Source organism: Chelonus insularis, unplaced genomic scaffold (assembly GCF_013357705.1).
Source record: "Chelonus insularis isolate UGA/USDA-ARS -01 unplaced genomic scaffold, ASM1335770v1 contig_95_pilon, whole genome shotgun sequence".
Taxonomy (NCBI): Eukaryota; Metazoa; Arthropoda; class Insecta; order Hymenoptera; family Braconidae; genus Chelonus; species Chelonus insularis.
This window is the reverse complement of record NW_023276784.1, coordinates 24,158-47,246: the sequence shown is the minus strand read 5'-3', so window position 1 is coordinate 47,246 and position 23,089 is coordinate 24,158. Positions and strand designations below refer to the sequence as shown.

The 23,089-nt window shown below is 30.8% G+C and overlaps 3 protein-coding genes across 5 annotated transcripts; 1 reads left to right on the top strand and 2 right to left on the bottom strand.

Moving 5' to 3' along the window:
- Positions 1–5,831: 5,831 nt before the first annotated feature.
- On the top strand, positions 5,832–6,485 carry LOC118073064 (uncharacterized). Its single transcript, XM_035093358.1, has 2 exons — positions 5,832–6,089; positions 6,184–6,485. Exons 1-2 carry the CDS (start codon positions 5,895–5,897, stop codon positions 6,418–6,420), a joined length of 432 nt encoding a protein of 143 aa, XP_034949249.1. The 5' UTR covers positions 5,832–5,894; the 3' UTR covers positions 6,421–6,485.
- Positions 6,486–6,589: 104 nt separating this feature from the next.
- LOC118073060 (uncharacterized) lies at positions 6,590–21,420 on the bottom strand. 3 transcript variants are annotated; one of them, XM_035093354.1, is made up of 3 exons: positions 21,369–21,420; positions 8,317–9,417; positions 6,590–7,065 (listed from the first exon to the last, which is right to left on the bottom strand). In XM_035093354.1, the coding sequence occupies exons 2-3, from the start codon at positions 9,395–9,397 to the stop codon at positions 6,893–6,895; spliced, it is 1,254 nt and encodes a 417-aa protein (XP_034949245.1). In that variant the 5' UTR covers positions 9,398–9,417; positions 21,369–21,420; the 3' UTR covers positions 6,590–6,892. The 3 variants fall into 3 exon arrangements, with proteins under 3 accessions (XP_034949245.1, XP_034949244.1, XP_034949246.1); XM_035093353.1 differs by lacking the exon at positions 21,369–21,420 and adding an exon at positions 16,712–16,897; XM_035093355.1 differs by lacking the exon at positions 21,369–21,420 and adding an exon at positions 14,168–14,256.
- LOC118073063 (uncharacterized) lies at positions 14,981–16,142 on the bottom strand. Its single transcript, XM_035093357.1, has one exon. The coding sequence runs from the start codon at positions 16,028–16,030 to the stop codon at positions 15,389–15,391; it is 642 nt and encodes a 213-aa protein (XP_034949248.1). The 5' UTR covers positions 16,031–16,142; the 3' UTR covers positions 14,981–15,388.
- Positions 21,421–23,089: the final 1,669 nt, after the last annotated feature.

Genomic DNA, 23,089 nt, shown 5'->3' with positions numbered 1-23,089 from the left:
AATTTATTAAAGTCAATTTTACATGCAACGTTTACAAATAGCAAATGGTATTTTGAATACTTTTACTCAAATACTTTACTAGTTTAATTGACTCCATATTGATTCTTTGAATGTAAGTAATTTATTTATCTACCTGAACATAATTTTTTTCTGCTTAATATACCTTATGTGCAGCGGAAAAATTTTCAAAAAATAAAGTGAAGCCAAATTCTACGGTACAATAAGTTTACAGTTCCGTTTGTGATTAAAATCCATTCTAAGATGCTATAGAAAAGTGATCAGTGGGAAGTTATTGTAATGGGTCCGATTTGGCAAATCCCGAATTTTGACATATCTCTACGTTTCAAGGTTCCTAGAGTCGAACATGACAGTTTTCCAGTGTACGTCTGTGTGTGTATGTACGTATACGTATGTATGTGTTCGTACGTGCATTCGGAATTTTTTTTTTGTCTCGATTATCTTGAGAACAAAAAATGATATTGACTTTAGTCGTGTGGACCTTTCGGGTCGCGCTCTGACCATTGCAGAACACTGATATTTTTCAAGTGTCCGAAAAAAAATAAGGGTGTTGGTGGGTCGCACGAATAAATTTGTTATTTTCAAATATCGAAGCGTCGTTAGCGCAAACTGCTGTATGTTGAAAAATTCTGTCTGTGATTACAATTAACTTGAGTGGACTTTTATTCGTACATAAAATATAACTTTGATTGTTTTTACTATTTTTTTTTAACTTAAGGGTTAAAAATAATTAAAGTTACATTGGTCAATACTTGTGGCTCATTTAATCAACACGTAAATACAACAATTTTTACGTTTGAGTACAAAAATACACTGTTAATTTTTATAAAAAATTATTCAATTACGGTAAGTTTAATTTATCCGACTAGAGTCAATGCACCAATAAATAAGCGATTAAGAATATCGATCATTTTATGATTAATTGCTAAAAATTAAATGATCAGTAAAACAAGAGTATTTGATAACGACAAATACATAAAATATAAAAAAAAACACAACTTTAGTGATCTATCTGTTACAGTTAATGTGGAAAGGAATAGTTGAATAAGGTGTTAAATAAACTTTAGAATACGCACGTAACATTAACAAGTAGAATGTATTGATTAACAGAAAAATGGAAATTACAGTTACTTAATAGAATAATAACTGACCAAAAGCTTTCTTGTTTACAAATCGACTTTATCTTTCAAACAGATTTATTACAAAACTGTTGAGTTATTCTAAGGACGACCTAATCACTCATACACTGATATAAAGTATTGATGAGCTTCATCCCTCTCCAAATTACCTTACATTTGAATTTGGCAGTCACTTGAAGTACGAAAACTCATGTATCAAAACTATCTTCAAAATACTAAAAGTAATTATTAAATCTTTGGAAAAGTAAAACATTCACGTGTTAAGTGCTACTGAATCAGTTTCGAAACAATTCATCCCAAAACTTTTTTTCATTACTCCAGAAATAATCTTGAGGATAGCATTACTTCAGAATAGATCTAAAGCAGTCAATTTGAAATCATTTGGAAACTTTATTAATTTACACAAAATATGGTCCTTCGGGCAAGGATGTTCTCGTCAAACTGAAAACTGTTAACATATTTCAAATAGAACGAGGAATTAAGCTGCACGTTAGAGTGTGTGTAAATATGTTCATTATAATATATCTCTAACAGATAATAATACTTATAATAATTTGATTTCTTAAGTAAATTTAGATATTCCCTTCAAGTAATATACAAAAAAATGATTTGGCGAATATGATAAATTATAATATTTTTCACAAGATTACATTTTTAATACGATTTGTAATTTTTTCGTACATATTATTCAAATACTTATCACATTAGATACGTTTAGTACAGCCATTATATTAATCAGAACGAAACCGACTGTCGAAGAATGGAAAAAGGGAAAAATTAGACAACTTAGGAATTCTTAGGTTGTTTAATTTTTTAGGAATAATATTTAATATTAACTTATTCAATTTCAATAAATGTATAAAATATAATCACTTTTAATGCACTTGGAAGTGTTTTCAAAGTGTCTACAAATATTAATCAAATGGGTGACGTCATTTTAAAACACTTTAAGTGTTTCAAATTAAAAAATTTTCACATTTGAAATTTGCATAAAATTATCACAAAAAAAAACTTGTGATAATAAACGATAAATGAGAATAGGAAGTTTGTCATGTGGGCACAAAGTGCACTCAGACTTACGTTCTAATTTAAATATTGAACTTTGACTTATTATTTTTTTATAATGATGAAGAAAATCCATGTTTTAATGAATTACTTATTGCAATTATTTATGATGATCCAGATTATGAACAATGAAGATCTGAAACAAAGAACAAAACTAGAAAATGTATGAAATTTTATATCTGAGGACATAAAAAATGAAATAAAAGGTGAGTATAAAGTGTTATAACTGTAGAAAAAAAAGTTTCTCGGTGATTTGAATGGGCTCTTCATGCCTCCCCTGACGTTTATATTAGACTACCCTTGTGGTCCTTACTACCCTCTGTATACTCAAGCATATCTTGGTTGCTTCTCTCTCCCCACTCTTCTAGAAAACTCTTAAGTATGAGAAAAGTTGTCGGCTATATTTTACAGCTTGTGCAAACTGCCAAGCATCTTGGATGACGACAATAAAAGAGAAGAAAAGATGAAGCTCCAGTGTCATCTAACATCTTCCTCATTCCTCATTAATTCTACTGAGATTTATCGATATTTTTCTTATGAATAATGACCTATCATAAATTTTGTATATTGAAATGAAGATTTAATAGCTTATTAAATTTTTTCTTTCTCTACAGTCTAAATATTGTTATTATTATTATTTAATAAAGCTTAAAAATAAGCCATCATCTTTTAAAAAAAATATTAAATATCAGTGCTCTGCAGGGGTCTGGGTGCGACCCGAAAGGTCTATACGACCAACTTCCCAGTGGAAAAAATGAAAAAACAATTCGAATAGAACCCGTTTCCATTCTTTATAACAAATGGAATTGTTATAAACGAAATGAGTGTGTTTTTATTCATTTGATATCGTTAGTTACTTCATTTCAGTAAAAGAAAAAATTGTGCGTTAGAAGAATTCGAATATACCTTATAGATCCTTTTTTTCATTATTTACAACAAATTTCGTTGTTATACACGAAAAAAGTATGTTTTCATTTATCTGAGACGGTTGGTAATATTTTTTTAGTAAAAGAAAAAATTATGCGTTAAAAGTACTCATATATATAGGAAGGGTCCCTATTTTTATTGTTTATAACAATTTAAAACTTATTATTTGAATATTACTATGATCAATAATCACTTGTTAGTAACAATTTTCAATTATTATGAACACAATTCCATATTATTGACAATTATTATTGACTATTATAGCGTCTTTAATGCTGTTTTTTCAATCCTGACACGAGTTCAAAATTCTTTCATTGCTGATTTTGTTTTTTAAAATTTTTTTTTCGATGAAATATTGTCATCATATTTTCATACAAGTATTCTAATCATTTAATATTCATATTTTTTAAAAGATTTTGAAATTTTGTCTAAAAAATGGTATAATTTATAAATTGAGTAATTCAGGTCATTTTCCATTTTTGCTAGTTTTTTGGTTCTGCAACAAAAATGGCTGGACCGATTTTGCTGAAAATCTAATCAGTTCTAAGTTGCATAATTACGCGTCGAATGCAATTGGTCCCACATCGATATCATTCTTTGTTCTCGAGATAATCGAGGCGAAAAATAATTCCGAACGCACATACGTACATACAGACACACAGACGTCCACTGGAAAACGATCGCATTCGACTCTGGGGACCTTAAAACGTGGAGATATGTCAAAAATCGGGATTCGCAAAATCGGACCCATTACTATAACTTCCCACTGGGAAGTTAAATATAAAAATGGAGTACTATGATGGTGAATTAACTAAAACAGTATGTTGATTAAATTCGGCAATATTTTTAAAAATGAATATTGTAGTAATTTTAATTAATGTAAAATAGTTGATAATAACTTTCTTCAGCATAAAATTGAAGAAAGCTATACGGAGAGTAAAATAAATAGTGTGAATTAATAATCCACATATATATCCAACTATGTACATGCATATTCAACGAATATTAGAGCATTGGAACAATGAAAAAATTCACAGGCTAAAATTATTTAGATTTATGCTTGTGCTTCTGTCGTCATAGTGTCAGTGACGACGAGCTATTCGATTTCCGACGACAAATTTCATGAATTATTCAACGACTGCTGCAATGTATCCCAGTCAATAGAAATAATCGCTAGGAATAAATAAAAATATGTACTGTTGATTGTGGGTACTTTTTTTTATTCTTCAAACAATTGTCATCACTTTTCTTTATTATAAAATGAATTTTTGGTTGAAAAGTGTATTATGTAAAAACAGAAAAACAATTTTAGTCGAGCTACGGTTTCTTATTTCAAGTGAGGAGATCAGTACATATTGATAATCCAGGGGTAATGTTTTTAAATGATTCTCTTCTTTTATAATTAAATATAGAAATGTTGTAGATATAAAACTGCATATAAAAGATATAAAATGATAGATTGAAAAATGGTGGTCAATTGAAAAAAATCAATAAATAATAATTTTATTGTAACTGAACTGGATTCCACTGCGAAATAATTACCAAATTTATTATTTTTTAATTTTAGAATAAAAATAAAAATTTTTTGACAAGATGGTAATTTCATACTTTCGCGGTCCCCTCGTTTTATCGACAAGATTAATGAGAAAATATTTTGTAAGAATTTCTATTATCAACAAATCATTGCAACTATTATTATGATTAAAATAATTTCAAAATAGCGATTTTTTCTTGTTTTCAAAAATAATACATTTCACACGTAGAGAGGAAAAGTAGACTAGCTCAAACCACGTGGCTTAAGCTAGTCTAATTGTCCCCCTTAAGGCTGAATATGATTTTTCGTCATACCTATGTGGAAAGTTCAACCCCTCGCTGATGAAAAAGTGAACTTTCCGCGCGGGTGTGACGAAAAATCATATTCAGCCCTAGAGAAGACAATTAGACTAGCTTAAACCATGTGTTTACTACCCTCGCCTTCGGCTCGGGTTGTAATTTTATACGTGGTTTAAGCTAGTCTACTTTTCCTCCCTAGGTGTGAAATGTACTATTTTGTCTTCAACGAGCAGAGTACAGGGGCGCTGTGAGTGCTCAGTATCGTATTAAATACGTGAATAAGCAAAGAAAATTCAATATATTTTATTGAAGACGTCCTATATACAGGACGTATATAGGATATGTACAGATATTCAAAATACGCAAGTGATCAAGTACTATTGGTGAGGTCTCTTACCTTACCCTTATAATTAATCCGACAAATGATATCTCATACAAATTAAAGATATACTTCTGATTGAAAATTAAATATCTCAAAAACTATTCATCGTAGTACACGGAGAAAATATTGAATAAAAATTACTCTGGCATGGCAAGTAATCGTGGACATTGCACAAAAAAAATAAAATGCATCCTGAAAAGTAGTATAATTGCCCTTCCATTCTGTAAAACCCTCTATCTCGTAGCCAAATTGCCATATAAAGTACTCTTGTTCCAGTGTTATTATTTCAATCATGTTCCACGACTAGACTAGTATTCGTTGCTTTGTCAATGATACTCCAGTGGACAAATTCATTATCATAAAAAAATTATTTACAACAAATGTTTAATTACTTTCATCTGGCAATAAATCTCCTTAGTTGGAAGATTAAAAACCATCTTCTGAGACTTAAGAGTATGCCTTTTAACATCATATTGCAAACTCACGGACTTCAGTCATATTTTATACTCAAACAAGAGAAACGAACGAAAATGTTTTATTCAAATATTTATGGTATTTTGGTGATACTGACAATTGTTAACGCACGAATTGTTTACGTGGATCCGTCTAGAGATTATTACTCAAATAAACATGAGGAACAAGCCTCCAAGGATTTGGATATGACCTTTTTTGCTGGAGATCCTAGTGAATTTGACGAGAAAGAGTATATTTATCCTTTCAAAAAGGTAACATACTCTTATTAATAATAAAAATAATGATGTATAATTTTTTTGAAATGATAAAGCATGTGTTTTTGATGATCACTTTTCGTTTCTTAAGGTTTATTTTTCACCTGAACGACCTATTGTTGACATGACACATGAGATGGATTACCCAGTTTATTACAAAATGTCAGAAGTAACAGCTCCGAAGCGAAAAATAATCTACTCTGATGTGTCACCATGGCAAAGAACTCCTAAAGTCATGTACTTAAATAATCCGAAGGGTGAAATCGTTCTAGAACTTCGTGTTTCTGCAAATAGTAATAATAATAATTATAGCCCTAAGTTTGTCTGAAAGAAGAAATTCTTTAAAAAAAATTTTATAATTCCTTTAATAATATACAAAATAATTTTCTGGTGCATTGACTTACAGTGAAAATAATTCATTAGGCTCTATTAATACTTTTATTGAATTTATAATCAACCAGGATTGATTTTCACTTCATTATTAAAAGCTTATTAGAGATGATAAAGATGACGGATTTCAGTAAAGGAAATTAATCTCATCCATTTAATTAAATTTATTAATCGCATTTTTTCCACTTGTTTATTCATTTTAACACATTATTTCATATTATTAATACATTCTTAAATATACAGAAGTATCGGTAATGTGCTATTGTTAATTAATCTTTTTTTTTTGAAGATTATCTAGTTGATAAAACGAAAATGTCTTAATTTTAATGCCATTATTGTTTATATTAATAGAATAGTTATTTACAAAGATATATCACAAATAAGATTTATTGGATAGTTAAGTAAAAAGATTATTCTCGTTCTAAATTTTGTGGTGATTGCTGACCAATCGATTCTTCCTTGGGTTCTTTCACGTAATCGACAACTAATTCCAACCCGATGAGTGCTCGAAGGTCTTTCTCATTTTTATTAACACTATTTGATTCAGAGGGAGTTTTTTCATCTTCTTTGGTGCTTTTGTCACCTAAATAATATGAAAACATTTAGAATACAATTAATTTTACTTTTTTAGGTATAAGAAGGTGGAGAATTTAGTTATAATTACAATTTTATGATATTTAGGCATTTTTATGAACTTAGAAAAATTAAAATGCCTTCTTTAGGGTCAAATTACAATTAAAAGTCCTTTTCTAAATTCCAAGAGAAATTATGGGGACCCTTTTTAAGGTATGTGACGAGGACTTTTTAGGACAAATTGAAAATTTGTTTTTAGAGTTTAAGGTAGTACTATCGATTTTAGAATTCACGTTCAGAATTTAATGAAACTTGGTATATTGGGACCTTATAATATCATAATTGATCGGTTAAATTTTTAAAGGCCTACAGAAAACTGAAAAAAAATTTCCACAGTCAAAATTCTGAAGTATTCTTACAGTACAGTCATTTTTTTTTTAATTTTATTTAAATAGTTTAATTACAATCTGTTTGTGAATCTTTTTGTTTTTTTTTTAGTATAAAAAAACAAAAAGAAAACAATGAGTAATTCGGATGTTTGGATTTTAGGTACTGGAAAGTTTAAAGTAGAGTAAGAGAAAACCTTTGGTTTTCACTCTATGTATCTCTGTGGTAGGTTTAGCGGTTTGAACTTCTTTTGGAGTCTCCGAGTTTCTTTACTTCTGTCAAGAATGTTTGTTGCTAGTTGATTGAGATGGTTATTGAGTCTTTGGATGGATCGTTCGCTGAATCTTGCTATTTATTCTTTGATTGTTGACATACCGAGGTCTTCATGTATGACGTCATTCTTCACGAACCATGGGGCATTTACTAGTGTTCTGAGGATTTTCGATTGCGGTATTTGTATGATTTCAATGGAGCTGTTGCATGCTGACCCCCATAGTTGGATGGCGTAGGATAGTACAGTTATGACACCATTATTATAGAAATCTGAACGTCTAGTTTTGTGAAACAAAATAAAATCTGTGATTTACCGTAAGGATGAATGGTGAAGGTAAAAATTTTTCAAGATTAATTTTTTTATCAGTTCTCTGTAGACCTTCAAAAATTTAACTGATCAATTATGATGTTATAATATCCCAATATGCCACGTTTTATTAAATTCTCCACGTGAATCCTAAAACCGGTAGTACTACCTTAAAGAACAATCAGAAAATCTTTTTAGGTCCACATCAAGTTATCAATAATAAAGAACCTTACAAGAGCTGGTAAATGAAAATGGAATCATTCACAAGGTAATGAAGAAATAAAAGTTACTTACATTCCTGATTTTTCTTCTCTTCGTCTTTATTATCCTGTTCCTTTTTGAAGCTCTTTTCAATACCTTTATAAGTTTTAGTAAGATTTTTTAAAATGAAATTAGTTCCTTGTGCATTTTCATCACTTTTTCTCGAGCTTCCTGCTTCATCTCTCGTTAAATTAAGTGGTCGATTGTTAAATTCTTTAGACTGAGGAACACTGAATGCTGAACAATGTTTACTCTTGAAAGGTAATTGTCTTTCATTTATTTTCCGATCCCAAATGTGTCCTGAGACTCTCAGGTCGATAAAAAAATGCAGTGGATCAATCCCAGGATACGATTGATGCATGGGATAAGGTGGATACCACAGAGGATTTGGAATAAATTCAGGATTTGCTGAAAGACTATTGGGAATTCCAAAATTCTTGCTTTGTACATCTTCTAACTTAGTTGGAACACTAGATAAAATATTTTTTGTGCTAAAATCAATTTTATTCTTTGATTCACTCATGAAATTCACTTCTGATCCAACTTTTATCCTCTCTTCGTAATTCTTTCTTTCAATGTCTTGTTGAGTTATCGACTCTTCTGCTAAAGTGCGTGATGAGTCGTCGAAGAAATGTCGGCTGTGTTTCGAAAAATCTGTACGATTTTCATCAAGAGACTTCAACACTTCTGCCCCAAAGTGACCATTCTTTTCATCAAAATTTGTCGTAGGATTTTTGCCGTCATCAAAAGATTCACTTTTATATCGATTTTCACTGATATCACTGTGAAAATATTTTTCCTGGATACTTGTAGAGTTTATTTGATGTTGAGGTTTATCTTTGGTCGTCAATTCGAGTGGCCGATCTCGTGCTTCCTTCCATGACCTCTTGCGACGTCTTCCAATACTTGGAGATGGTACAGGTATCGATGATCCTGCCTCGGACTTGGCTTGTACAAAAGAACGAAGCATCTCACTGAAGAAAAAACTATGTGGTGTCAATGGTACGTTGTACAAATATGGTGGTGTTGCTGCGAGTAATCTGGATACTAGATCTCCACCTGATAGAGATGCAGGGGTCTTGAGTGTTGATGGGTCTCCAGTTGTTGTTGTCATGGCTATCGCCAATTAATTATCTGGAAAAGAAGTGAAACAAAGTTATGAGTGAAGAAAATTCAATGTAATTTCTTATACACTGATAGAAGTAATTGTTTACCCTGGTAGCATAGCCCACTATCAAGCAGTATTCATTTAAAATGTTATAAAATCTATCATGATTTTTAAAAAATTAGACCTATATCAACAAAATATTATTGTTGACTACTAAATCTCATCAAAAACAGCCCCCTTCTTCTGGGCTGTACAAAAATGTGCGCCAAACATAAATAACCCCAATGATGAAATTACAAAAAGTCCTAAAATCATTAAACGCTAATTATTTAAATCTACAAATCAACAATACATAAAATGAATTATTTCTTTCAGTTTTTTTTTTTTTTTGAAAAAAAATTTAGAACGTTTAATGACACAATAAACATAACAAAAAAAACTTGGCGTGACTATTAAGATTTTATAGAAGCATGAAATTGTGAAAATATTGAAAATATTTGGCGTGACTGTTATTTATTAATTGGCTTAAATATTTCCACAATTTCATGCTTCTATAAAATCTTAACAGTTTTTCAATTTCGTATATTATGAATGAAGCAATGATAATACTTCATTTCATTTTAAAGATAATATAATGGAGGAGATTATTCATAACTTTATATGATTCTAGATAATTATGTATTATTTAGAACAACAGTTACTTTTCATAAACAAAAAAACCAAAAGATAACAAAATTATGAATTTCGATTGATAGGAACCCGAGTAAAAATGATAGGCGTGTCCAAACGAAGTCCGATTCAAGCCCAAATCATTTTTCAGGCTCACAGAAAATATTTTTAGGTTTCAATTTGGCTCGTTTTGGGCACTGGAAATTTCTTCAAGTCAAGATTGGGCTTCAATTAGGTCAAGTTAGAGCTCAAATGGCAATTTTTCAACCTCGCTCAAACTTGGCTGGAATTTTCCTAGGCACGCTAAATTTGACTAGGGGTAGTTTTAAGAGGGTTGTGAACCCAGTGTCAGGGTGAAAAAGAGATAAGATTGCTCTAAAAGCTGGGTTTTCTCATTTTTCGCGTAAACAATTATGGAAATAAAAATATGTTTCAAATAAATGTTGTAGAGAATGTTAAAATCTACAACTTTTGTCTGGAACATTTTTTGCATTTATTGCAGTTTTCGCGAAAGATGCATTTAATGTTCGGAATTTTCGAAAATAAAATTTTTTTTCAATAAACTTAAGAAGTATGAAATTTAGAAACAAAAAGTCTTTAGCCATTTTAAGATTGTTTATTGGGCTTGTTTTAGGTTTTTTAAAGTAAATTTGATCTAAGTAAATCTATGTGTGTCTAGTGAGATCAATGTTATTTTGTCCCGGGATGCTATGAAACAACCTTTTTATAATTTTGTGAGCTATGGTTCATAAAGTGATGTAATGAATAACCAATAATTGTAATTTTATTATCTTATTAATTACTCATCCAATCATAGTATTTCGGTTTAAAAATAAAATTTATTAATTATTAAAAAATGATTCTTATTGAAACACAAATCCTTCTATTAGTATCAAAAAATTCTTGAAAAATATCTGTCAAATATTGTTAACCCATTTTTTTACCAGTTTACTATTTTCTACGTAAAGAAAGTATCTTTGTGGATTAATAAAACACCGAAAATGGCAACTTTTTCATTAAAAATATTTTTGCTGAATCAATATTGATGAAAAACTAGCAGAATAACAGAAAGCGATTTTTCAAACTCTCGAATCTGGATGTTAATTCTTGAAGAAGAGTATACAGAGTATACATGACAAAGTCTAGGTTTGTGTTGGTGAATGAGAGCAAAGAGATGGAGGCATGAGCATTGTTTCGAGGACCATTGTTTTCTCCAAACAAATGACGTCCACACTGTTCCGTCAGGAGATATTATGTTCCCGAGCAGACAGACAGGATGAACGGGAAATGGACTGCTGTCAGTATACTTCGTAATAAATAAAAGGGGAGGAGGACAGTCAATAAGTATTACAATATTTGTTTGGTTATTTTACATTTTTTCTAGTTGTTGTTTTACTTTTTTTTATGTGTGGCTAAAATTTTGTGACACAACAATTATGTTGGAAAACAAACTATAACTATTTGTTTTTGATTTTTTGATAAAAAGGATGGTCGTAATAATTTTTGCAAACCTCAAATAGAACTGCTGTAGTTGACGTCTTTAAATACGTAATGGAGGGGTAAAACAATTGAGAGATTGGACTCCTTAGAGGATTCTAATACCCCAGGACTGTCTCCTTGGAAATCAAGCACTCAAGAATAGTATTCAATTAATTCTACCTAACAATGGAACCCATCTACAACACTCTCTTCAACCAACTCTCTCCATGTCTTAGCATTTTATTCTTTAGCAAATTATAATCAAGTCTGGTGGAAATATTTCTTGAATACAATTTCGAGTAAAATAGTATTTTTAACATCATTCAGATGAATATAACATAAAATAAAATCTGAGATATAATTATAAAATTATAATAAAGTGAGGTAGAAAAAACTAATAAATGGAGAATAAGTGAATAAGCAGAATTTAAAATCGTTTCATTTCATAAATTCATGAGTTCAGAAAAAGCTAAAAATTTTGATTAAATCGATTAATGTATAAATTGTGTCAATTCTGCTTTAAAATAATTACAGGAGTAAATTTGTGTAATGCATTGCTTAAGTAAACATAAACATATAAAAACTACACTGAACAAAGAATAGATGTGAGAGCGATATTGTCGTGAGTAATTATTTTCCTACAACACCTGGTAAGTATTAAGTTTACTTATAAGAATTCAAAATTCACTGCTGGATAAAAATAATTTGACTTTCCGATTTCTAAACGTATTTGTTGGGAAATGGGCTTTTTTTTGGAAGGTGTCTTAGAATGTCCCGCCTTCCCCTACACTGAGCCTCGGGGCCATTGTACAGGGTCTGTTTGCACAGTAAAGTCTTATGTCTTAGGCCTGCAGGTTCCCTAAGTTCCCAAGTTGCTTTGGTTCCCTTCTGAGCCCCGGAACAGTCCCTGTCGATTTCCAATATATGGTGGTACGAAAGAACGTTATTTTTGCTTTCGGAGATTCCGCTAAGCCACATGGGCCCCCCCGGTTTCCTCAGCCTTAGGTAGACAAGATCTATAGAGGCCTGATGGTGTCAACCTTAAGAGGTCGTCCCAGTTCCACAAGAAATCGTCCTACCTTCGAAAATTCTACCGGTTACCTCAAGGGTCCTGGTTTCAGACTCAGCATCAGCAAGACTATACTACAATGGGGTGTCGCCTGGTTCCCCAAGGGCATCGTAGCGGAAATAACACTTTTTTTTTTTTAGGTCACGATGTCAGTATTGGGAAATGGGTTACTAAATAATATTTTAGAATTAATATTTTAATTGAAATGAAGAATATTTCAATGAAGAGTATTTATTTTTATTTAGAACTTTAGGAAGATGATCATTCAGTAGTTTTATCTGTTTGCTATGATGTTCTCTTTAGGAGAATCTACAAAAGTCTGGCCAACAATTATCTTAAAGTACTTATCCTAATTAAAAATATGAAGTATAGTCCACAGATGTCTAGTGGGACTCTAAGATTTATTTATTATTCTAAACAGATTCATTTCATCTCTATTTCATTTTTAAAGAGTAATAAGAATTTTGGCAGCGAGTATTTTTGATAGAATAGTGGAGCTAATGTTTAAAATTAAGAATTTCGACGAAGTGGAAGGGTAAATTTTACTCTTTCTGTCTAGTGTGCTACAACCACGCTGTATGACAGGATAATTTTTACTTAATCCTTCTCTCCTTGTGTTGATTGAAAAAAGTAAGCCTTTTGATCACATTGTCTATTTTTGGGATACACCATATGTAGAATATTATAAATTATTTGCATGGAAATGAGTAAAAATTACTCTGAAATTAATTGTAATTTGGATGTAGAATAATATTTACACTGTCAGACAGTAAAATTGACTCTTTCGAAATAATTTTTCGCAGAGTAGAAGAAAAATTATTGCCATCTTGCAGAGTAAATGTTACTATTCTGCGGGATAAATTTCACTCTGTCTGCACCGTAAATCGTAGTGTTTTAATTTAAAACACTTAAAGTGTTTTAAAATGACGTCATCCATTTGATTAACATTGTAGTCATTTTTTAAACACTTCCAAACACATTAAAAGTTACTACAATGTTAATCAAATGGGTGACGTAATTTTAAAACACTACGATTTGCAGTGTGTGCAGGGTACCTGGCTTACCTCACATTGCAGAATATTTTTTATGCAAACCTTCTTTTTCTGCGTATTTATGTATTAGACAAATCACGAGTTTTATTTATTGCAATGAACAATTGATTAATCTACTAAGTTTGTCACTATTCAACATTATGCCACATACTGCAGATATCTATAAATATGAACAAAGAAGAGAGGATTGGTTACCTTTACCATAAAGTAATGTTTAAGAAAATTTTGTAGTTAGTCTCAAGAAAATCTCTGAAGGATCAGATGCACTTTTCAGCACAATCCGTTATTTTTAAATAAAGTATCAATACTTTTAATATAACGGAATAATTTCAGTCTATATTTAATTAATGTTTCTTCACCATAATCCTGAATTTCTAACATAAGCTCTGATATTCATTAGCCTATCATTTAAATCATAGAAACTATAATGCACAGTTACTTGTATAAATGAATGTATTATAATTATGATCGTCTGAATTTTATAGCATTTAACTAATTCATATTTACTAATTCAATTTTTCGACGTCAAATATTTTTTTTCATCTCCTAGAGCATTTGCACTCACATTATAATGATAATTTTTATACAGAAAATTGAATTATACTTTTTAGCAAATATTACAGTTTATTGAATAAAAAATAATCTGCAAATGATTTTCATAGAGGTTTCATACATTTTAAAACACTTTATGCATAATAGAAGAGAATAAAGACAAATCTACTTAGTGGTAGAATATAAATGAAGCAAAGATAAATGTAGAAAAGAGATTATGTCTATATATATAATGATAATATATAATCTACAGACTTGGTTTACGATTCATAAGACAACTTGCAGATTGAATTAAGCTGTGCGCCAGCTGCCAGTTCGTATCACGCGTCTATTTCTATTCCGAGAAATCTGCATAATTCCGTCACGTCGACCACCCTAATTGGCGGATTGTTTCAATTTCTCAGCATTCTCGCTCTTATTTGCATTCACTTTGAGCTTGGAAAAAATTTTTTTAACCGAATTCTGAAATAATAAATCCATCATCAACTATTTCAGTAATTTTGTCCAATAAATTTTTGACTGTTATTAATTTTTTAAAATTAACCTCTATTGATGATCATCATTATTTTTATTTAGAAAATCATTTTAACGCCATCTATATGAACATATTTTTTTAATGAGATGTAGAGTGATAACACTTTTAAGAAGATCGATTCGTGTCAGGAATCAAAAATTAATTTATTAAATTCTCCCAAGTGATAGTAAACAATTATCAGAAATCAAATTCAGTCTTCCAACAGATTTCATCGATTAGTCTAGCATTGATGAATGTATATAGCTTAGCTAGAAGTTAGACTAAACACTAAACTTAATAGCACAAAAATATTGCACCTATGTAACAAGCAAATTCGAATGGTCAAGTTTTAGTTCGTTTTCGTCATTATTATTATTTATCTCCAAATTTATTGTTAACATAGGTTATTGCCATACTACTAGTCGTGCAAGAACAATGTTCAATTCTGCTAACAAACTATAGCATTTGTGTCGCCGAAATGTAGACATTTTGAGGTATGTCTAAAATGTTATGGTTTTTTTATGGCATTACCGTTATGAATTTCCGAATATTCTATTGTAGAAATCAACACTTGGGTTGTCTTTAGATTTGCAGTGTAGTGATTAAAAAATAATATTAATTTATAAATTTTACATCAATTAAATTTCATTAATTATTGATGGTCAAGTTTGGCCATTGAAGCATATTTTAAAATTAGACTTTTGTTCGTCGGTCTCATGCGAATGTAATTTCGACTGAATTCTGAAATTTATACATTTTTTATTACTAACATAGTAACTACGTTCACATGATTTCTCGCGCGGGCGTTTAAGTCTTTCGATTCGGCATTTAAGCCAGTGATACATGTGCTTGCTATTATCAGTGGTACAATAATTATTGTCACGATCATCATGATACTGACAATATGTTTTCATCACTTTTCCATCATATCCGAGTTCTTCTTCTAAGGCAATAACCTTCACTGTGGGATTGATGGCAATTAATCTGTTTAAAATATTCTCATTTAGAGTGTTTCTAACATAAATGACATCAGCTGATACTAAATGATCGCTAATAATTGCCTTTTGACTTTTCACTTTCAAATTTCCCGCCTCCCATGGAATCCCATATTTTGCTTGTTTTTCTTTATAATGCTCTTTTACTTCGTTTTCTAGCAGAGTGTAATCATAGGGAGGTAGAAAAACACCGTGAATCAGTGAAATGTCTTCATCAGTTGATTTAGTGATATATAAAATAGTGAATTCTTTTATGCGGTATTTCCATGGAGGCATTACATACACCCAGAAATCAAAAATAACTTCCATATATTGTGTGTGTGTTGATAAACAGTAATTTTTCAAAAAGTATTAAAATTTATTAGTAATTAAGCAAGTTGTTGTTCAGTGGAAATATGTCAATTGCTGATAAAAGTAGCAAGATAGCAATTACAGCTAATAATACTAGAACTATTTTATAATTAGAAAAAAAAATTCAAGGAGAAATTTTTTTTTTCATGTAATGTTGCTGATATATTTATTCAGTGAAACATCTAGTGATTTAGTTCAATAAGTATCAAATCAATTTTTAACTTTTTTTTTACACTTTTTTTTCTAAAATAAATCATCAGTAACACTAAGTTTAGTGAAAATGTCATTTAAATTGACGCTGATGAATATTTGAACAATTCTTTCGATCTTTTTGATAGTTCAGTGTCAAATTAAAATATACACGAAACATTTTTCAAAATTTTTTTATTCACTAGTCTCAATAGACGATTTTTTTTTTGTGTATTGATAAAAAAAAAAACAGTTTCTTTCACTGATTAAAAACAAATAAGTTCATTTACGGTTTCAAACAAAAAAACGTTAACACGAAAAAATGTTTACCCCAAGGGAAATAGAACGTTACCTAAATAAATGAAATATCGAATCAGTGAAACATAAAAGTTCTAATTTTTAATCAGAAAGAAAAGAATGCAAGCGTTGAAAAAATTTTTTGCTACTTACCAAATATTGTAGTCGATTATCACGTGGTGTGTCACGTTCTCGACCGCTTCACCGTATTTTACAATCCTTAAAGGATCCCCAAAGCCTACTAGCGACACGTGTGCACCTAGTGCTAGCAAATGAGATAATAATCGAGGAACGGGTGAGTTTGTGGTCCGAATACGATCGAGTCCACAGGGAGAGAAAGAGCACAGATCGTTGGAGAATGACAACGACTGAAAGAGCTTGAGAAATACTCGCAGTGGGGGTTGGATTCCACTCCCAACACTACAACTGAGTCAAGCAAGTTTGTGTGTAAGAGAGATGCCATACTGTATGGGGGTAGTGGTTTTTGAAATGATCCGGCCAATCTGCGCATCATTTCCCTTCTCTGTTGTTCCCTCGTCATATCATCCCTCTCACCCCCTCCTCCTACCCCCCTTACAGTCACCCGCCGTCACAGCCCCTGTTGAATGCCACATTCACCGCCAAGTGAGTTAGGATGAATCTGAGACATTGCAGTTGGTGATTTTTTTTTATTCTCTTTCCAAACACTTTCTAAATCATTAAGTTTTAATTCCATTCTAATGATAGTTTTTTATTTGATTTTTCTTGAAGTTCTATGTCTTTTTTATCATTTTATTATTTCCCGCCTTTTTTATCTTGACAAATCAACATTTGGCTGATTTTTTTAATTACTAAATTTTTTAAGGCTGACTTAAGAGCTACTATACTACTTAATTAGGACTATTTTTTGAATAGAGTAATTTAAGTTTAGGCTGACATTTTTTGTTTTCATTTCAAACTCTAATTCTTGTCAATTTTAATTCGTTCAGAATGTTTGTCTTCAATTAGAATGCAAAATTATTATAAAAATTTGACAGATTTTATTTAAAAAAAAATGATTATTGAATATGGTAAAAGCTTGAAATGTTTAATATTTTTTTCCAATTTCTGCTGAAGATTCTAAAATATCAACTCGTGGCTCAAATCACGTGAATTGAGAAGTTTATTCACGTCTTCTTGAAAATATCTATTTCTTAAACTTTTCGCCTGAATATCTCCACAGCTCCACCCTACGATTTACATAATATCGTATATACAAGCTTAGCATCCACGCGCGACTTATTTTGTTCGTTCAATCCTTACAAAAGCTCATCTAAATCTCGACTAATATATCTTCATTTCGAGCCATAACAAGACTGATTCAAAATATGTTGTACTACTGATTCCAAGAATTTTAGTGAGTGAAACAATCAGAGTGTAGTCCGATATTTTTTTTTTGTTATCTGAAAAAATTTATACGGTAAAACGATCTACATATGATATTCGAATACATTTTTTATTACATTTTTTATGCGTTGAAATATTTCTCTCAATCTATCTAATGATTTATTCACATTCCCACTACCAACCATAAATCTTTAGACACAAAATTGGTATGTTTATATTTTCAGTGGAATTTTTAATTCAAATAAAATTATCAAATATATCAACCGCTTAAAAATCATTGCCAATCTCATGAAAATATTTTTTCCTAGTAATTCATATCACCGTCTAATTTATCTAGTACTTTTTTACGATGACAACCTACGCATCGGAAATTCCTTACACGCAGAGAAATGTATAGTAATAATTATTTTGAATTTTAACGTAATTTGGTGACACTGCAGTGTGAGGGTAAAAATTACCATACACATTGTAAAAATTACTAAACTGCATAGTAATTTTTTCTGATTTTACCCTAAAAATTACTTTGCAATTTAGTAATTTCACAATGTGGATAGTAATTTTTACCCTCACACTGCAGTGTCACCAAATTACCATAAAATTCAAAATAATTATTAATATACATTTTTCTGCGTGTAGTACTTTTTTATGATGACAACTTACGAACCAGAAATTCCCTAGAACAAAAAAATTAGTCTTGATACAGTTTTTTTTTCTTTCATCAAAAATCGAATATTCAATAGATTCGATCGTCTTTCAATACTCTCGCAGTCAAACCAATAAGTAATTTAATTGGTTTACAAAGTTTGTCATCAAAATGGCTATTAAATAACCAACCTCAAATACGTAACAAGTTAAATTGACATTTCCAGACGAAACCCGCTTAAAAACACAAACTCGACCGACTTACGATGGAGATAATGTCAGGACGGTAGAGGGGATTACTGTCGAAGGAGGACACTGAAGAAGGGTAGATGTAGACGAATCGTCGGTGTTTAAAATTCCCGTATGACTCGATGGTGACGACAGAATGGTTTAGAGGGAGCAGGTCGTTGGAAACGAAGCAAACGAGGTGGGACAGACGAATGTCGGTTTTACACCCAGGGATAGACATTTGGCTCGCGCGAGACGACACTATGGGTAAGGGGTGAAGAGAGTACAGGCGAAAAGAGGGAGGGGGTAAAAGGGGCTAAATCGAGAGCTGACAGATTGCCGCGAGGACAAATAAGTGTATCCATAGTCACGAAAAGCAGTCGCGTAGATTTTTGAGTGAATTGTTTTCTACCTCTTTCACTTTCCCTCCACTGTACTCACCACTTTTGTCCTTTTTCTTTTTTATACCCTCAGGCACATTTTTTTTCACATGGGTATCACCCCCTAAGATACTTATGCTAACGTCTCTTTACACCTCGCTATTTTTATTTCAATTTTATTTGACTCAGTGAAAAATTTCAACAACTTTTAAGCAATCTTCTCAAATAAAAAAATTTTTGAATAATCTTTTATTCCCTCCATCTTTTTTTCTTCTTATTCATCAGAACTTAAAATATAAAATGCTATCAGTCTTCAAAGTACAAGGAAAATCATGATTTGCAATGCTTTGATGTAATAAAAATTCTTCTGTATTTAAATCATTAATATTCTAGAATAGTAGTAGTAAAGTCAAGTTTTGGTCAGACTTCCTCAGGGTCTCAGAAATGAACAGTGTATAACTTTCAAAAAGTATAGAGGGATGAAATGTACTCCCTGCTTATAAAGAGTAGATCAGAGATTAATTTTTTATCAAAAATCCGGACAAAAAAGGGTAATAATCTGTTATGATAGAGTAAGAATCCCGAAAGCTAAAAAACATCAAGAATTTTTGAATGATTACTATTTAAATTTTCTGCTATTGTATTTAAATTTAATTCACTATCATTAATAATAATAACACTAAAATTATAGTAAAAAATAAATGACTTCACTGAAAATAATGAGAAGAATGAAAAAAAAACCAGAGTCAAATGCAACGACTATTTATCCGAAAAACTAGAATTCAAATTCCAGTGGTACAGTTGTCTACATTATATGGTTACGATTATAGAAAGAGCGAAGATATTTGAATAAAATTTTTCCATCATTTCTAAAGTATATTTGAAAGAGCTCCCTCTACTTGGCTAAGTACTCTCCTCTCTTGTAATATTCCCAGGGTAGCAGCGGAGTATTTCTGTCGTCTCTATAGTCCCTTCCAAGAGATGCAAATAACTGGTGATAACAACAGATATCTGCGTCGTTGGAGTAGAGTAAAGAGAGAAAGAGAGAAAGGGGTATGAGGCAGATGTAGATAGTGACGAGTAAAGAAGAGGTAGGAGTATAAGGGGGTTTGGTGGCATTGGTTAGCAGAACTGGTGGGGTTTTAGTGATATCAAAAGCCGCGAGGTGGCGCGTGCGGGGCAAGAAGTAGCACGAGTAGTGGTGGGGAGAAAGTTAACGGTTACGCGGGATGAAGAGTAGGAGAAACATCAACGTCAGTGGAACGGGAGACGAGCTCTAGGTGACAACAGAGTAAAGGAGTGCAGAGGATGAGTTAACGCAGGGATAGGCGCACAGTTAGGGGTTGGATTCTGACTGAAATTGAGGGAGGGAAAACGTCACTGTCGCATCGAGCGCTCAACGATGAGTGGCGCGTGCTCGTTCGTCTTTTGTTTGCAATCTGTTGTCTTTCCCTCGCACTTCCTATTTTCTATCTCTTTCTCTCTCACTCTCTTATGCTTCTTTAGATTCTACTCTGCAGTATCAGAACTTTTTTGTACTCTCTTTTATCCTTTTTCGTTCTTACATTTCCTTATTTTATTTTTCAACGTAAACTTAGGGAATATCTTTTTACTGCCATAAGTAATAAAATTCATTCTTTAGGGATTTTTCTTTTCCACTAAAAATTATTGAATTTATTTTAAAAATAATTCTTGTATTTTATTAACTTCCCATTCGGAGTGTTAATATAATGAGTCTGAATTGAAAATTTGGACATATCTTTACATTCCAAAGTCCCTAGAATAATAATCCATCATTTCTAGATATATCTCTGTATGGAAACATGTTTATAAACTTTTTTCGTCTCAGATATTTCGAGAATAAATAATCGAATCAATTCCAGGCCAATTTCATTTAAGCCATAAATGTATAATGAAGTGGACGATCGAATTTGCGTCGAGACCTCTTTTTTTATTATTAAATTAAATTCAATGACTGCAAATCAAAGTGCGTAAAAACTAAACACTTAAATTGTTTACAATGTTTAGGGCCATAAACAATGCATATCAGATTTATAGACGAATTTTGAGCACTTAAGTGTTTAATTATTAAACATGTTGAGAGTTGTATTATTGAACACTCGAATTATCCTGGATTCGCAGTGGATAAATAAATTTATTAGACATTGAAAAATAAAATGATCTGTTTGATATACCTTTAACTTTCTGGACAACCCTCGGGTCTCTGAGTCCTGAACTAAGTTGGCGATGGCACGACAAAGGTGAGAGTATAACGGAGGTCTTGACCGGAATGTCCCTTTGACACAAATACATTTATAAAGTCTTGAATACACAAACTCTACTCATATGTTTGTAAATACATGTTCTACTTTTTTTTCGTATTAAAAATAAAATATAGATCTAAAAAATTGAATTAACATTAAAATAATTATTTTTAATGATTTATTTAAAATGGTGATTCATTAATTTTCAAGATAATTACCTACAGGAAAGTACTACCAAGCTCATTGGAACTTGTTTCCGAACTCAAATGGCATCCGGCACAATTAAATGGCTACGTAAGTTATCCCCTAAGTTTCTCAATTGTTAGAAGATGAGTCTGAGAGAGACAGTAGGGTCGCAAACAACTCTGATTAAATATCTCGTTCTGAGAAATAATTGATGTAGATAATCTACATTTTGTTTTCACTTATGAAGTTTATTTTTATATTCAATTTTATCATTGAAAAATTTCAAAAATTTTACGGTTCATTTATTAGTTATTTTATAAGAATTTTTTATTGCTAAAAATGAGTACTTCTAGAGATTTTTCACAATAACAAAAAGAATTTCGAGGATTTTTAACTAGTGCAAAAATTCCTTGGAAATTTTATTATTTTTCGGCAATAAATTTGTTAACATATTTACTGAATAGTGTAATGTTGGGTTCAAAATATAGGACTTTTGTTAAAAATTTAAAAATTATTAGTTGTCATCTATTGATTTGTCAAAAGTGTCACGGTTTTTCAGGGATTCGACCCTAAGGTTATTATGATTTCTTTCTTCTTTTGTCATTTATAATTGTTGCATTCTCTGAACAAAAATGAATCTCAATTTATTTGAGTCTTTTATTTGTTTATTTAAAAATTTAGTTTTAAGTTCAGGAAATATAAACATGTGTATTTTTGATACACATCTGTAAGGACTCCAAACCATTCCTATTTTAAAAAATTTTTTTTTTAATATATAACCTCAAGTACGTGGGTCAGTCAAAGGACCCTTTAATTTTATTCAACATTATGCCACATACTGCAGATATCTATAAATATGAACAAAGAAGAGAGGATTGGTTACCTTTACCATAAAGTAATGTTTAAGAAAATTTTGTAGTTAGTCTCAAGAAAATCTCTGAAGGATCAGATGCACTTTTCAGCACAATCCGTTATTTTTAAATAAAGTATCAATACTTTTAATATAACGGAACAATTTCAGTCTATATTTAATTAATGTTTCTTCACCATAATCCTGAATTTCCAACAATAATCATTATTATCATTACTATTATTATTTACTTAATTATTACTAAGTTTAAATTTAAGTTTAAGAATACAAAGACTCTATTCTAGATCGATTTAGGCATAAAAATAAAAGAATTCAAGAGTTTTATGCTTTTGTATTTATTTTTAAATTAATAATTTTATAAAATTATTTGTTCTTGATCAATGTGAATTTTCACAACGTCATTTCCCTTAGGGAAAAATAACCCGACATATCACTAGATATAGTAATTATAATAGCACTAATTCAGTGATACTTGACAATTACAAATCAGTAAATATAAATTGATTTTACAGTAATTTTTACTCATTCATTTTCAAAGATTAAGAAAATAATGTGTCCCAAATCCTCGCATTAAATAATTTTGCTCTCTATTATC

Excerpts from the sequence above, each read along its gene's own strand:
- LOC118073063 (XM_035093357.1), bottom strand. The coding sequence starts at position 16,030 with ATGGAAGTTATTTTTGATTTCTGGGTGTATGTAATGCCTCCATGGAAA.
- LOC118073064 (XM_035093358.1), top strand. The coding sequence starts at position 5,895 with ATGTTTTATTCAAATATTTATGGTATTTTGGTGATACTGACAATTGTT. Across the intron at positions 6,090-6,183 it reads ATATTTATCCTTTCAAAAAG|GTTTATTTTTCACCTGAACG; the intron begins GTAACATACTCT and ends TCGTTTCTTAAG.
- LOC118073060 (XM_035093354.1), bottom strand. The coding sequence starts at position 9,397 with ATGACAACAACAACTGGAGACCCATCAACACTCAAGACCCCTGCATCT. Across the intron at positions 7,066-8,316 it reads AGAGAAGAAAAATCAGGAAT|GTGACAAAAGCACCAAAGAA; the intron begins GTAAGTAACTTT and ends CATATTATTTAG.